At 37.9% G+C, this 17,291-nt stretch overlaps 5 gene segments (V, D, J or C); all 5 read left to right on the forward strand.

Moving 5' to 3' along the window:
- Positions 1-4,205: 4,205 nt before the first annotated feature.
- Positions 4,206-4,715, forward strand: LOC132861642 (immunoglobulin heavy variable 1-69-2-like). The segment is given in 2 exon segments: positions 4,206-4,257; positions 4,345-4,715. Coding segments are annotated over 2 exon segments (423 nt in total).
- A 1,478-nt stretch (positions 4,716-6,193) lies between these two features.
- LOC132860602 (Ig heavy chain V region PJ14-like) lies at positions 6,194-6,624 on the forward strand (the record flags this gene model as incomplete). The annotated part of the segment is given in 2 exon segments: positions 6,194-6,236; positions 6,335-6,624. Coding segments are annotated over 2 exon segments (333 nt in total), but the record flags the coding sequence as incomplete, so codon positions are not given.
- Positions 6,625-8,247: 1,623 nt separating this feature from the next.
- On the forward strand, positions 8,248-11,759 carry LOC132861644 (immunoglobulin heavy variable 3-33-like). The segment is given in 4 exon segments: positions 8,248-8,293; positions 8,372-8,689; positions 9,971-10,156; positions 11,743-11,759. Coding segments are annotated over 4 exon segments (567 nt in total).
- A 90-nt stretch (positions 11,760-11,849) lies between these two features.
- Positions 11,850-12,362, forward strand: LOC132861645 (immunoglobulin heavy variable 1-3-like). The segment is given in 2 exon segments: positions 11,850-11,901; positions 11,989-12,362. Coding segments are annotated over 2 exon segments (426 nt in total).
- A 738-nt stretch (positions 12,363-13,100) lies between these two features.
- On the forward strand, positions 13,101-14,972 carry LOC132861646 (Ig heavy chain V region MOPC 141-like). The segment is given in 3 exon segments: positions 13,101-13,140; positions 13,242-13,528; positions 14,964-14,972. Coding segments are annotated over 3 exon segments (336 nt in total).
- The last annotated feature ends 2,319 nt before the right edge of the window (positions 14,973-17,291 follow it).

The raw sequence follows: 17,291 nt of genomic DNA on the forward strand, positions 1-17,291 counted from the left end.
AAGTCGTCTGTGTGAAATAAACCATCACCACGTAACTATTCCTACATTTAGGTTTCCTAATGTGTTCCTTAGATGAGTGAGGTGTCTTCTAAAAATGATTCGATTTGGTTCCCTTTCTGATAGAGAAACATTCTGTTGTAGAGATTTACATAGTACCTTATCATCCACTCATCTATCCAGTGAGCAGCGTGTGGTTGTGGGTTGAACACCTCCATAGTGGTCATGGACGCTCCCTATTCAAATAGAGTGGTGTATAAACAGCATGTTCTTGGCTGCTCTAGTTTACAGTGAGCTCTGCTATAGATAACAAAACTTAAACAAAAACTGTACAAAAACTTACACAATGTTGTTAGAATGGTAGGTAGAATGGATGATGAAGGAAATGAATGTTTAACTTCATGCTCATTAGATGAACCTTATCAATGCTATCCAACTTCACAAACCTGCTCTCATATTCCATACAAAACAAAAGTGAGATTAAGGCTTCAAATACCAGAAAACCTAGAGCTAGGAGAGAAAGACAAAAAGAAGAAAAAAGAAGAGAATAGAAAAAGCAGCAGAAGAAATAAAACAACTGTTGAATAAAATAAAGAATACAAAGCTTGAGGAATGAAGAAATCAATGGATGAAAAAAGAATCAGATTCTGTACTGAGACAGAAATGAAGAATGGATCAATATCAAGAATATTAACGTGATTAAGTTTTCTTTATTTCTTCATATATTTTTTTCTTTCTTTGCTTTCAAAATATGTATCCAATAATATTGCTTTTGTGTTAAAAGATAAGACGTGCTGAGTATGTTATATGGAGGCTCTCTTAAAAAAAAGTCAACCCTCAGTGCTCAGAAGGATACCGCTGACAGTAATCCGTAAAGGGAAACCCCAACACTCGTGGGGGAGGGAGGGACTTAGTTAGTAAGATGATATTGCAAGCTTGTGCTGTTTAAAAGGAATGTATACCTTAAAGAATACAACTGGTCACTGACCACAGGGTTACCGGTTTGGGGAAAGAGGAATGGGAAGGAATGTTGGTTTTAAAGTCAATAAGAATTGATATTGAAATATTAAATATTGGTGAAAGGCTTGGAAACGTATAAAAGCTTGTCTTGAATTACATTGTGTGTGCATTCTATTGTAGACAGACAGTGCTTGTTATACTCTGTGTGCATCATAGAACAAACGCAAGCTTACACTTGGAGAGTGTTTCTTGGTTTGTTATAATCTTTACATTTTAATTACTTTTACTTATTCTAATACTGTTTGATTATTTGAAGGAGATTTTATTTGTAATTTTCTTTTATTTTACTTTACATATATTACACACACTTATCTGTATTACACTACTTTTAATAAAAACAAGGCCTCCCATTGTGAGGACCCTGAAAAGACAAGTCTGAAAAGTCTGACTCATTCATTTAAAGATTCACACAATAGATTAGGTAAAAGAACTTGAAGAGGATCCTTTGTTAGAAGACCGAGGGGACTCCGAAGGACACCTGAGTTAATGGTCAGTCCAACTCTGATAGTTAATCTTGTGTTTTCAACACTAACCCGTGCAAACTAGGACCCATTGCTTAGTGGGATTGTGGAAGGGTTTCCTACACAATACGAAAACATGTGTCACTAAATTACTTCAACAAGCATGTCCTTGTGAGCTGTAAATATTCCCTCAGCAGGAAGCTGCACCCCAGAGACCTTTATTATAAACAACATCATCTATTCACACTCAGCACTCAGGTCTTCCTCTTTATCCCCTTCCAGCTGCAGGAACCTGTTAAGTTTAGAATCGACTACAAACTGCTGCTACTTCCATACAAGGCTCTTAACGGTTTAGCTCCCACGTATCTAACTAGTCTTCTAACACGTTACAATCCTTCACGCTCTCTGAGATAAAAAAAACTCAGGAATTCTGGTAGTTCCCAGAATAACCAAGTCTACTAAAGGCGGTAGAGCGTTTTCTCATTTAGCTCCCAAACTCTGGAATAGTCTTCCTGATAGTGTTCGGGGCTCAGACACACTTTCCCAGTTTAAATGTAGATTAAAAACTAATCTCTTTAGTCAGGCATACACACATAACACATCCCATTATATTGTGCACTATTACACTAGACTTGCACATTTTTATGAACAGCAGATATGTTAATCCCTCTGCACTGCTCTTCTCTTTTTCTACCCATGCCGAGACACCCAGACATTGTACCAGCTCCGATCGTCTTCCATGCGATGAAGTTTTTGGACTTCCACCGAGATGAGGCCGACTCTGTGAGAATCCTGAGACATCTACAGATCTACCAGCTCCAGTTGTACTCTGTGATACTAAGAGGAGATCTCAACTCCATGTGATCCTTACACCAATACAACACTTGTCTGACTGTATATTTGTAATCACACCATCTAGTGTCACCCATATGAGGATGGGTTCCCCTTTGAGTCTGGTTCCTCTCAAGGTTTCTCAAGGAGTTTTTACTTGCCACTGCTGCCTGAGTCACCTCAGACTTGCTGATTGGGGATAAATACATACATACATACATACATACATACATACATACATGTTCTGTAAAGCTGCTTTGAGACAATGTCTATTGTAAAAAGCGCTATACAAATAAACTTGAATTGAATTATTCCAATATCTTCTAGCAGTTATTAATATTCATAATAATAATAATCCACATGTTATGTATCACATTTACATTATGATGTCTTTACTTATTTGACTGGAGGTAAATCAGCTCTAGGACAATGATTGTGATGACTAGTTGGGACTATATACTGTACTATTCATGCTTTTATTCCTCCTGATTGTGATGCCAGCTGCAGGAACACTACAGGTCGATGCTTCATTTCCTGAATTTAGAAACACAGAGTCTGTTCAGCAGCACAGAATCTGACGAGAGATCAAACTGAAATGTAGATGTTTACTGCAGCATCACTACTACAAACTCCTGGAATTAAAAATCACCTGTAGGGGGCAGCAGCTGCTTGTTTTCAAGAAGGATTCATGAAACTATGAAATCTAACAGCTGAAGTGTGTTTATGCAAATTCACCCTGTTATAATACAAAAACATCCTCTTGCTCACCCCAAGTTCAGATTCAGACATGTTCATATTCCGGTTCTTTAAATGACTCTGTAAATAAACTGCAGCTCATTTTCCCCGTCTGCGTCTGCAGGTTTTATGTGTTCAGGAGTCCAGAAGAGAACAAATGTCTGTGCTCTTATTAATAGAGAACAAAACTACTGGAATTAGAGGTGTAAGGATATATATACTGTAACTAATCATATAATCATTCAGTATCACCAGACAATAATCAGGGTAATGTATTCAGTCACTCGGTCATCATTAGGAAGTGTTTTATTGGGTCAGAGTGCAGGCTCCAGAGTCCATCCCAGGAACACTGAGCGTACATTCTGTTACACATTCACACACTCATTCACACCGAGGGGCAATTTAGAGAAGATAGTTACGTTATTGACTCTTGATTCGATTTCTTGAAGCAGATTATTTTAGACTTTTGATTAAGAAAGAAGAAGAAGAATAAAGAATAGTTTCAACATCTAGCTGTTGTGATATTAGTTTTCAGCTTTCTCTTCTGCTCACTAGAGATTACAAATTAGGATTTAAAAACACCTGATCTAGAATCTTCTCATCTCTTTCTCGTTGGATTCATCAGATAAAGCCTCTAGAGGGTTTCAGCCTATACCAGAATGAACGTCATGTTCGGTTACATTGTACGTTGTTAAATGTGCTAAACAAATAAATTGAATTGAATTGACATACTAAGAACTGAGGAAGTAGATGTTCATTTGTAAATAATCATTGAGACTAATATTGATTTCCCAATTAACTGATTAATTAAACCAGATGATTTACTATGTTACTGCTGATACTGTATCTGAGTGTTTTCTCGCTTTTAAACCATGCTGATAAAAATTTCTCCATTTCTGAATTCCAACTTTCTTTATTTCCGCTAGTCCATGTAAAAATGTATTGTTATTTAATTATTTATTTTTCTGGCAGCCAGAACATTTTCATCTTCTGTATCTGCACCTGTAGGGGGCAGCAGCTGCTTGTTTTCGAGAAGGATTCATGAAACTATGAAATCTAACAGCTGAAGTGTGTTCATGCAAATTCACCCTGTTATAAAAAAATAACAGCCTCTTGCTCACCCGAAGTTTGTGACACACGACTGAATCAAAGAGCATGATGATGGGGCTGAAGGTCACTCAGTACTACATCTTTGTTATAATGTTAACCAAAGGTACCTGAGACTTCTGTACTGTTTATTTCTTCCCTCAGAATATCTTGACTGTGTTGATGATGATCTTTGTTATGTTTTATCTGCTAGGTGTCAGCAGTGATGAGATCAGACTGGACCAGTCTCCTGCTGTGGTAAAGAGACCTGGAGAAACTGTGAAGATCTCCTGTAAGATTCACGGCTTTGATATGACTGAGTACTACATACACTGGATCAGACAGAAACCAGGGAAAGCTCTGGAATGGCTTGGCAGGATGGATGCAGGCAGTAATAAAGCAACATATGCAGAGTCTGTGAAGAACCAGCTCACTTTAACAGAAGACGTCTCAGCAAGCACACAGTACTTAGAGGCCAAGACCCTGAGGACAGAGGACACTGCGGTTTATTACTGCGCCCGACAAGCCACAGTGACTGTAGCTGAGGAAGCAGCTGTACAAAAACCAGACACACATTGTAACTGAACTAACTGAAGTTGCTTCACTTATAATTGTAACACAGATGACCAGAGTTTGTATCTATTTACTGCTCCAATTATCTATAAGTGTACCTGGATATAACCCTAAAGTGGGCGTGGCCTAAATTAATTATCATGAATGAAAATATACATAATCCAGCTTTCTCTGCTCCTGGAAACACTTAAAAAAAGCCACAGGTAGAAATAACAGCTCTGTCAGCATGCTGTGTGAATGTGGTTCTGACTGTTCCTCAAACCAACAAAGTAGTAGACACCACAGTCCCAATACACACTGTAATACACTCATCCCAGTCCCAGTACACACTGTAATACACAAATCTCAGTCCCAATAAACACTGTAATACACACACACACCAGTCCCAATACACACTGAAATACACACACACCAGTCCCAATACACACTGTAATACAAACATTACAGTCACAACTACACAATGTAATACACATGTCCCAGTCCCAATACACACTGTAATACAAACATCCCAATTCACACTGTAATAAATACACCACAATCCCAATAAACACTATAATACACACATCATACTGTAACACACACCCCAGTCCCAGTTCACACTGTAACACACACATCATAGTATAAAACACACCTGCACACCTGTTCCTCACGTGTTTAATTGTCATGTCTATTCAGCCATCCCGCGTTGTCTTTGGCAGTGCTGAATCCTTGTTCTCATCTGTCATCCTGTGTCTAGTCGTGTCATGTGTGGTATCGTCTGTGTCCTTGTCCCTGTTTTGTGTTTTTTAGTTAATAAACCATTTTATTTTATCTATCCTGCATTTGGGTCTGTTTTTATCCCCACATCACTGCCAAATACACACTGTAATAAACACACTACAATCCCAAATACACACTGTAATACACACATCCCAGTCCCAATACACACTGTAATACACACATCACAGTCCCAATGCACACTGTAATACACACATCACAGTCCTAATACACACTGTAATACACACAGCCCAGTCCTAATACACACTGTAATACAGACAGCCCAGTCCTAAAACACACTGTAATACACACATCCCAGTACCAATACACACTGTAATACACACATTTCAGTCCACATACACGCAGAAATACACATCCCAGTCTCAACATACACAGCCTCTGTTCTAGAAATGTAACTAACACCTTCTGAACGCAACAACTGCAACTTTATTGTGTGATGCTCTTGTTGGAAGATTGTTGATCGAAAATGTTCAGTTCATTTAATCACAGAGACACGTTAGTGTTTTGTTCATTTCACTCTAAGACCAATTCTTCTAAGAGGAAGAACGTTAATGTATAAATGAGTAAACCTGACACTTCAAGATCATGATGATGCATTTCATGCAAATCCTCCACTTACATTAAGGAGGTCTGTGTGAGTGTGTGTGAGTGTGTAGTGAGGAGGAGGAGAGCAGCTGAGCATTTTACTTCACTTCACTTTTATATCAACAACAATGCTGTCATTATCAGTGTTGCTGCTGCTTTCAGCTGCATTCTGTACGTCTCCGTGTCAGCTGAATGAATTTAGATTTAATTCTCGTTTCGTGAAAATGACTTGATGACTTTTGATGATGTTCTGTCGCTCTTATTCACAGGTGGTGTTGGAGGTGTGGAGCTCACTCAGACAGACTCTGTGCTGGTGAAGCCTGGAGAGTCGTTCTCCATCTCTTGTAAGATCTCAGTGTCGAGTTATTGTATTAACTGGATACGGCAACCTGCTGGAAAAGCACTGGAATGGCTCGGATATCTGTGTAGCGGTGATAGCACTGATCTCAAAGACACGATGAAGAGCAAGATCAGTCTCAGCCAGGACAAATCCAGCAGCACAGTTTATTTAAGAGGACAAAACTTTCAGGTCGAGGACACGGCTGTGTATTACTGTGCCAGACACACAACACTACAAACTCACTGAAGCCCTGTACAAAAACATCCCTGGTCATTTTCCTCTCTCTGCAGTACACATGTCCCCAGAGGGGTCTGGTATATATGAGCTAGCAGAGCTAAGACACTTCTGTAGTTCAAAGATATCTACATAAAGTTTCATCTTTGTCTCAACATTAAAATAAATTGTTGTCCTGAACACAAGTGAATACACAGTTAATCCATCATTAATACCACACCAACCTATTCCAAAGCTTTTTGTAACTCACAATTTAAGCTATTATTATAATTATAATTCTTTTTGTGCCTCTAGATGTCAGTCTTTGTAAAGAAACTCTCTCACTTTATACATTGTAATCGTTGTCCAGCTTCATTTAACTCACCGGACAGATATTTGATTATTGGGATTCTGCAAAACTGTTTCATATTTAACTACAATAATCTGTGTTTTTTAGAAATGTTACAGTAATTGTTTAGATCAATTATAGCATAAATATTGTGAGAAAACATGTTTAAAACTCCAAAGACAACGTTCCAAATAAAAAATCTTGTTGAAAGTTGAGTTTATAAACCAACACATCCTCCATCAGATGAATCTCCTCCTCATGATATAAATACATTTCAGATACATTCTCCTCCCATCATCAGCAGATAAACAAATCCAAGTGTCAGAGCTGGATCTCACTCTATTTATATGATGTGATGGTGTGTGTTAAACTTTGGAGAACAGAGAAGACTCCAGTCCAAACAACACACACCATGTTCTCTACATCTCTACTGCTCCTGCTGGCAGCTGCTTCTTGTGAGTGCTTTATCAAATTCATTCATTTACTAGATGAAGAATAAAGGTGCAGCATATATTGTGTGAGATATCACCATGTGTTTTCCTCCACAGATGTGCATGGTGAGGAACTGACTCAGCCTGCGTCCATGACAGTCCAGCCAGGCCAGAGTCTCTCCATCCAGTGCAAGGTTTCATATTCAGTTACGAGCTATGATACAGCTTGGATTCGACAACCTGCAGGAAAAACTCTGGAGTGGATTGGATACATTGCTCCTAGTGGGAGTACAGCTTACAGTGACAAACTGAAAAATAAGTTCAGCATCTCCAGAGACACTTCTACTAACACAATAACAATTGGAGTACAGAACATGCAGACTGAAGACACAGCTGTGTATTACTGCGCTCGTCTGCGCACAGTGAGACGAATAAACAACGTCCCTGTACAAAAACTCCTCATTCAGTGATCAGAATAACAAGACACAACACTGATCTATCCAAATATTAGAAAATGTAAAATAAATAAATAAATAAATAATCCACAAATGAAAACAAAGAGATTGAATTTAGTTCATTTTTTAAATAATTGTAATATAGATTTTAAACCATAATACAAATTCTTTAATGTTACTGCACATGATAAACACTGTAATAATCATATCACTAATAAGAACTTATGATAATGTAGGTTGACGGATTAGTTGCTGTTCCTCTCTGTAACATCATCATGACTCCCACATGTTTTCTATCATGACGTCATGATGCAAATCCAGACTGCTGTGTGTCCATGCAGTATTTATGTGCAGCTGAGCTGAGTGGAGCGATCGAGTCTCATCAACACTCACCATGAAGATCCCACTCTCCTTATTCCTGCTACTAATCAGCCTCATAGGTGAGTTCTCATGATGAATCCGGAATGTATCTTATTATTTATTTTTAAATACACTCATGTTTTTTTTTTCTGTATCAGGTATTCAGTGTCAGAGTCTTGAGTCTATTCCCATTGTTTCAGTGTTGAAAAAACCTGGAGAAACTCTGAGTCTTTCCTGTAAAGGATCTGGGTTTAACTTTGGTGGCTATGGCATGAACTGGATCAGACAACAAGCTGGAAAAGCTCTAGAATGGATTGGGGTTATCTGGTCTGATGCCAGTAAAACAATATACGCCAAAGACATTGAGGGACGTTTGGAAATGACCAGAGACAACTCCAAAAACATGGTGTATCTGCAGCTGACTGGTTTGAGTGCCCAGAATTCTGCTGTTTATTACTGTGCTAAACACCACAGTGGTACAAACATGTTAATCAACCGTCCAAAATCCTCCCCCAGATGCAATAAAAGAGAAAAGTGCTTTCAATATACGGGGCATTTTCACAAGATCTGCAGGTGGCGCTACAGCACAACAAATATACTGTAACATTGTAGGTTTCTTTAAAGTACAACATATTCTCATATCCTCAGTCAGATCTAGATACTCCACAATTTCTATGTATTTCTGTGACACAATGAACACTGAGACTGTCTCTTATAGTCATATTCTTACAGAGGAACCAAAAGGGAAATAAATAACATTTACAGAAAAAATGTCAGACTTTAATTAGTGATTATTAAATACATACTTTTCACAAAAGTTCCATAACATTAACTGTAACTATAAACGTAAAAAGAGTTATTCTTTAATTAATAAATAAATTGTCACCGTTCACAGACTGCTGCTGTATAAGAGGAAAAGTGATTATAGTAATCAGTGCCATTGATTATTAGAAAATAATCATCTTCAGGTTTGTAGCAGTAACTTCATGAATTGAATATCTCAACTTTAACTGTGAAGATATTCTGTAAGATACACGGCTTTGATATGACTGAGTACAACATGCACTGGATCAGACAGAAACCAGGGAAAGCTCTGGAATGGGTTGGATATGTGAACTCCGTAGTCTAACTGTACCTCTGTACTGTAGGTTTGGCTTTAACAGCTTCAGCCATGTTCATATTCACCTTCTCAAAACAGAAACCAGGAACTTTGTAGACATGAGAATCATTTCTGTGTTAATGTAATTCTCTAGAGTGCAGCCTACACATGACTGATAACAACATAAAGGATCGTTTATCTAATTATTATCATTTTCATGGATTATGGTGGAGATTCAGATTAATTTAAGGGAACTGGAAATAGATCAGTTTTCAATCTGACCGTCACAGGAAGCGTTAATTACATCACAACACGTTCCTATCATTATTAATAATAACAAACTGCTGAATTATTTCCCACATTAAATTGATATGGAGATGAAACGGGGTGTGAGTGTGATTAACAGCTGCAGAGCTGCACTCAACACAGCCTCTCTGTAATGTTTATGCAAATCTGCATCTCCTCTTGTAATATTAGCAGCGTTCTGATCTAGAGAGGAAACAATTCTCATTAGTCTTCCTTCAACAAAAACATGTTTGCTTCAGCTCCACTGCTGCTGCTGGCTCTCGCCCCCTGTGAGTGTTTGGATTGAAGCTTTATTATTTCATCTGATCCTTTCAGTTCGACATGTCTACCTTTTCTTTTTCTCTTTTTACAGATGTGTTCTGTGCTACTGAGCTCATCCAGCCAGACTCACTGCTTATAAAGCCAGGAGAGACTTTAACCATCACCTGTAAAGTGTCTGGAGCTTCTATCACTGATAGCAGCCACTATGGAACAGCTTGGATTCGACAACCTGCAGGAAAAGCTTTAGAATGGATCAACACCATTTATTATGATGGGAGTATTTATAAGAAAGATTCACTTAAAGACAAGTTTGTGGTCTCTCGAGACACTTCCAGTAACTCTGTGACCTTACGGGGACAGAACATGCAGACTGAAGACACAGCTGTGTATTACTGCGCTCGTGATCCACACAGTGACACGACAAGCTGCAGTGCTGCACAAAAACCTCATCACAATTCATTTATTTAATTAAATAACAACTACATTTTACTGAGTAAATAATCCCCATATTACAAATATTTCAGCATAGACACCAACACTGGCATTAATAAAATAAATAAATTAAAGTTTACTCAGGAATAATAGTCTCTTTTTATAACTAGTTGAAATGAAATGTGTCTGCAAAAGACATTTATTATAAAGAACAACATCCATTCACACTCAGCACTCAGGCTTTAATTCTCCATCCTGAATGAACAAAAACCATCCAAAAACTTCTCAATCTAAATCTAATAATTAATAAGAATCCCATGCAATTAAATGTGATATGTGAACATTGTGTAATTTGATTATGAATTTCTGGTAATTTACAAACAAAAAGGGAAAATAAAAGAAACACAAAGTGTTTTATCATCTCACCAAATAATTTTTATTAATAGATCATCAGAAAACCAGGATTAGCTAAAAAATGACAACATCGACACGTTTTTGTTGTTCAGTGATAATCAGTGATCAGAAAACTTTACGTTCTTCTGGATGTTCCAGTGATCCACAGTGATGGACTAAAAAGACATGAGATCTAATGAGTAAAGAGCAGTGATGAAGCTGACAGCATGAAACACACCCGGAGTTTTACAGGAAGCTTTTTCTCCTCTCGTCTGTTCCTCTGTGGATGTTTTTATATCTCTAGTGGGTGTGTCATGCAAACCAAATCCTGTGTTTGAACCATTTATGCTGAAACATTCAGCCCAACAACATAGCAGCAGTTTGTATTCATTTACAGCAGCAGGAATCTGTATCTGTTCCTAGTGTTTCTAGCCCTTTGTCATTTTTTTCCCTTAATAATACCCTTTATGTTATCCCTGCATTTGGGTCTTTTAATCCTTGAAGACACCCCTGTTTCCTGACACAAGGTTTCTTCTTCATATCATCTTAAAAAAATGTTCTTGACTTGTTGCCACAGACTTGCTCATTAAGGATAAATGTTAAAGATAAATATTTATCTCAATTTTAAACTATTTTATTTTTCTATAAAAGCTGCTTTGAGACGATATCTATTGTTAAATGTGCTATGCAAATGAATTAAATTGAATTCACAGATTGAGACCTATGGAAGTAAATGTAAATGCATGTGTGTGCCCTGTGATGGGTTGGCACTCCGTGCAGGGTGTATCCTACCTCGATGACCGATGACGCCTGAGAATAGTTCGGATAAGCGGTAGAAAATGAATGAATGAATGAATGAATGAATGAATCAATGAATCAATGATTAGAAATCCAAATTATTTACTATGTTTCTGCTGATACTGTATCTGAGTGTTTTCTCTCTTTTAAACCTTGCTGATAAAAATGTTCAGTTTCTGAATCCCTCCTTTTTTTTTCTGACAGCCAGAACATTATAATATTTTGTATCTGCACCTGTAGGGGGCTGCTGCAGCTGAAGTGTGTTTATGCAAATTCACTGTTATAAAAAAAACAGCCTCTTGCTCACCCGAAGTTTGTGACACACGACTGAATCAAAGAGCATAATGATGGGGCTGAGGGTCACTCAGTACTACATCTTTGTTATAATGTTAACCAAAGGTACCTGAGACTTCTGTACTGTATATTTCTTCCCTCAGAATATCTTGACTGTGTTGATGATGATCTTTGTTATGTTTTATCTGCTAGGTGTCAGCAGTGATGAGATCAGACTGGACCAGTCTCCTGCTGTGGTAAAGAGACCTGGAGAAACTGTGAAGATCTCCTGTAAGATTCACGGCTTTGATATGACTGAGTACTACATGCACTGGATCAGACAGAAACCAGGGAAAGCTCTGGAATGGCTTGGATATGTGAACTCTGGTACAACAGATGAACCCACATACGCAGACTCAGTGAAAGGGCATTTCCTCCTCTCTGAAGACGTCTCAGCAAGCACACAGTACTTAGAGGCCAAGACCCTGAGGACAGAGGACACTGCGGTTTATTACTGCGCCCGAGACCCCACAGTGACTGGAGCTGAGGAAGCAGCTGTACAAAAACCAGACACACATTGTAACTGAACTAACTGAAGTTGCTTCACTTATAATTCATAGAGAGATAAACACTCTGTATCTGTTTTCTGCTCCAATTATCTATAAATATATCTGGCTATAACTCAAATGTGGATGTGGCATAAACTACTTTTTTAAAAATATACATAAACCCTTTTTTTTATGCTCCTGAAAACACTTGTGTGTTAACGCTGTGTTAATGTGTTTCTGACTGTTCCTCAAACCAACAAACTAGTAGACATCCCAGTCCCAATAAACACTGTAATACACACATCACACTCCCAATACACACTGTAATACACACATCACAGTCCCAATACACACTGTAATACACACATCACAGTCCTAATACACACTGTAATACACACACCCCAGTCTCAATATACACAGCTTCTGTTCTAGAAATGTAACTAACACCTTCTGAACACAGAAACTGTGACTTTATCGTGTGAGGCTCATTTTAGACGATTGTTGATTGAACATGTTCAGTTCAGTTAATCACAGAGACACGTTAGTGTTTTGTTCATTTCACTCTATGACCAATTCTTCTAAGAGGAAGAACATTAATGTATAAATGAGTAAACCTGAGACTTCAAGATCATGATGATGCATTTCATGCAAATCCTCCACTTGTGTCTCTTACATTAAGGAGGTCTGTGTGAGTGTGTGTGTGAGTGTGTGTGTGTGTAGTGAGGAGGAGAGCAGCTGAGCATTTTACTTCACTTCACTTTTATATCAACAACAATGATGTCATTATCAGTGTTGCTGCTGCTTTCAGCTGCATTCTGTACGTCTCAGTGTCGGCTGAATGAATTTAGATTTAATTCTCGTTTCTCTCGTTTCTTGACTTGATGACTTTTGATGATGTTCTGTCGCTCTTATTCACAGGTGGTGTTGGAGGTGTGGAGCTCACTCAGACAGACTCTGTGCTGGTGAAGCCTGGAGAGTCGTTCTCCATCTCTTGCAAGATCTCGGTGTCGAGTTATTGTATTAATTGGATACGGCAACCTGCTGGAAAAGCACTGGAATGGCTCGGATATCTGTGTAGTGGTGATAGCACTAATCTCAAAGACACGATGAAGAGCAAGATCAGTCTCAGCCAGGACAAATCCAGCAGCACAGTTTATTTAAGAGGACAAAACTTTCAGGTCGAGGACACGGCTGTGTATTACTTTGCCAAACACACAACACTACAAACTCACTGAAGCCCTGTACAAAAACATCCCTGGTCATTTTCCTCTCTCTGCAGTACACATGTCCCCAGAGGGGTCTGGTATATATGAGCTAGCAGAGATAAGACACTTCTGTAGTTCAAAGATATCTACATAAGGTTTAATCTTTGTCTCAACATTAAAATAAATTGTTGTCCTGAACACAAGTGAATACACAGTTAATCCATCATTAATACAACACCAATCTATACCAAAGCTTCTTGTAACTTACAATTTAAGCTATTATTATAATTATAATTCTTTATGTGCCTCTAGATGTCAGTCTTTGTAAAGAAACTCTCTCACTTTATACATTATAATCGTTGTCCAGCTTCATTTAACTCACCGGACAGATATTTGATTATTGGGATTCTGCAAAACTGATTCATATTTAACTACAATAATCAGTGTTTTTTTTAGAAATTTTACAGTTATTGTTTAGATCAATTATAGCATAAATATTGTGAGAAACATGTTTAAAACTCCAAAGACAACGTTCCAAATAAAAAATCTTGTTGAAAGTTGAGTTTATAAACCAACACATCCTCCATCAGATGAATCTCCTCCTCATGATATAAATACATTTCAGATACATTCTCCTCCCATCATCAGCAGATAAACAAATCCAAGTATCAGAGCTGGATCTCACTCTATTTATATGATGTGATGGTGTGTGTTAAACTTTGGAGAACAGAGAAGACTCCAGTCCAAACAACACACACCATGTTCTCTACATCTCTACTGTTCCTGCTGGCAGCTGCTTCTTGTGAGTGCTTTATCAAATTCATTCATTTACTAGATGAAGAATAAAGGTGCAGCATATATTGTGTGAGATATCACCATGTGTTTTCCTCCACAGATGTGCATGGTGTGGAACTGACTCAGCCTGCTTCCATGACAGTCCAGCCAGGCCAGAGTCTCTCCATCCAGTGCAAGGTTTCATATTCAGTTACGAGCTATTATACAGCTTGGATTCGACAACCTGCAGGAAAAGCTCTGGAGTGGATTGGATACATCGATAGTGCTGGGGGTACAGCTTACAGTGAGAAACTGAAAAATAAGTTCAGCATCTCCAGAGACACTTCTACTAACACAATAACAATTGGAGGACAGAACATGCAGACTGAAGACACAGCTGTGTATTACTGCGCTCGTTACACACAGTGAGACAGAATAGTGGATTCCTCTTACAAAAACCTTATGAGACATGTTACAGACATCCTCTCAGTGTAACTAATAAATCATCTCAGTCACACTTTCACTTGCTTCCACTGGAATGAAGTCAGAATCGTTTGCAGCATTTTAAAACACAGTCACACAAAGTCATTTTTAAATAAAAAAGAAAACATTATTGAAAGAGTCTTCATTCTGAACCATTATTTATCCCTTCATTTTACAGGATTTTTAACCAGCAGTTGGAATCAGTGTTTAATGAGTGGATTCAAAAATAAAGCATGTTTCCAGCAGTGTGTTGTGTTTAACACACAGTCTGTTCTCATAAGCCCTATTCGGACGGGAACGACGTTTGAGTTAGATTTTTTTTCAGCCAATGTCTGTCATTTCGTGTATGGATTCAGACGGGACTAACATCTCTGTGTTTATTACGGAGGTAGGAGTGTCTGTGTTTTACATGTGGTCGTTGCACAAGACCACATGTCCAGGATGCGTGGATTGCATATGGTCATATTTCTATAAAGAACTCCTTATAAACCCACTGGAATAAATACGTTTTTATATAATTTTCACGTTATGTAATTGACTATAGAAATGAAAGTACTCTTACCTGAAACTGATTACAGTAGCCAGTATTAACAATTTACGTGATTTGGCTCTTCTTATTGATTTCATTTTTTTATTTCTTCGCAGGGTAGCAAACACATTTACATCCATTATTGGTGTGCAGAAAGCAGAAACTTGAATACCGGTGTGTAAGGGTTAATACGGTAGTTCATGTTGAATGAAACAGACAAGAAAACGCGTTTTGGAAAAAACATTTTCGGCAATCACAGACATTCGCATTCAGACGGGATTAGATTTCTCAGAGGAGCGCCGATTTGCTGAAAAACTTTGATGCAAAAAAAAAATTTTGCTGTAGGTAATTTGCTCTGGAATTTTTACACAGGTCATGTGAGAAAAAGACAGAAATGGCAGATTTGGACGGGATTAAAATCACAAAGTACGTCTGTGAAACTGAAATTTCTCTAACGACCCCCTGTAAAACTAGTCCCGTCCGAATAGGGCTATAGTCTGAGGTTCAATAACTGAAACAACTGAAGGAGGCAGCAGAGCTCAACAAAATTGGTGTGTGATTTATTCACACACCATTTAAGCAACATGTTGTGGCTGAAAGGACTGACTGTGTCATAAATATGAGAACATGTTCTCCTGGGATTTACATCATTACATTCTTATTCTTATTAAGACGTTCCAGCGGCATTTTATCACCATCTCATCTCATCCACACTGTTTCATCAGCTACATTGTAAGAAACTAATATTTTGTGATTGTGTTGTTTTAACATTAGTAGGAAATGCCTCATGTCTTCTGAAAGCCTAAACACTGTCATGCAAATCAAACCCCTTCATAAATGATTAGAGGTGTACTCAGGAGAAGTGAGGGTCTGGGTTCAGGTTCAGATCAAACCATGTTCTCTACACTTCTACTCTTGCTGTTAACAGCTACATCTGGTAAGTGTGTGGAGAATTTTGGAAGATATGCATTCAGTATCAGTCATTATCAGACAAATATCTACATTTTCTCTTCTTCTTCACTCTTTCCATAATGCGGGATTAGTTATTTGGGTTGTTAAACACAGGTTGGACAAATAAAAACACTATAATTTATGTAACTACATCCTCCTGTGGTTGTGAGGTTTCTCAGTAACATGACAAGATGTATTTTATAATGCTGTTATAATGTAAGGTTCTAAATTAAATATAGCAATACATGTATAAAAAATAACTTCCTGATTTAAATGAATAATAATTTCTGTGAGTTTTCTTATTATAGATTCACCTGAAAACACCTGATAGTGTATAAACTTACTCATTAACACCTGCCTTAAGCTTCTTATTGGTTCAAACATAAACTAAAGCTGCAGTGATAGATATCTCTAAAAAATACAGACATGTTTAAAAGATGAGGAGGTTTTCTCATTTATATTTATATATATAAGAATCCATCCCATGTTGACCCTAAGATAAGGAGTGTCTCTATGCAAATGTCCTCCTCTGTTATATATTTAAGCAACAAAGACCAAGAGCTTTTACTTCTTCTGCTCCAACACACACCATGATCTCTACATCCCTACTGCTGCTGCTGCTGGCAGCCGTACACTGTAAGTGTTTTTACATTTGACATGTAATACAGTTTTGGTTCCTTAAAGCTTTTTGCTTTTACATCATTAAAATAACTTTTCTTTAACAGGTGTTCACAGTGTTGAGCTGATCCAGACCGGATCCACAGTATTAACTCCTGGTCAGTCACTGACTCTGACCTGTAAAGTGTCTGGATATTCATTAACTGATGGCAGCTACTGTACAGACTGGATACGACAACCTGCAGGAAAAACTCTGGAATGGATCGGAGAGATATGTTCTGGTGGTGAAACTTACTACAGTGAGAAACTGAAAAGCAGGTTTCAGGTTTCCAGAGACACGTCCAGCAGCACAGTGACATTAACAGGACAGAACATGCAGACTGAAGACACAGCTGTGTATTACTGCGC

This window comes from Tachysurus vachellii, chromosome 18 (genome assembly GCF_030014155.1).
Source record: "Tachysurus vachellii isolate PV-2020 chromosome 18, HZAU_Pvac_v1, whole genome shotgun sequence".
NCBI classification, from domain to species: domain Eukaryota; kingdom Metazoa; phylum Chordata; class Actinopteri; order Siluriformes; family Bagridae; genus Tachysurus; species Tachysurus vachellii.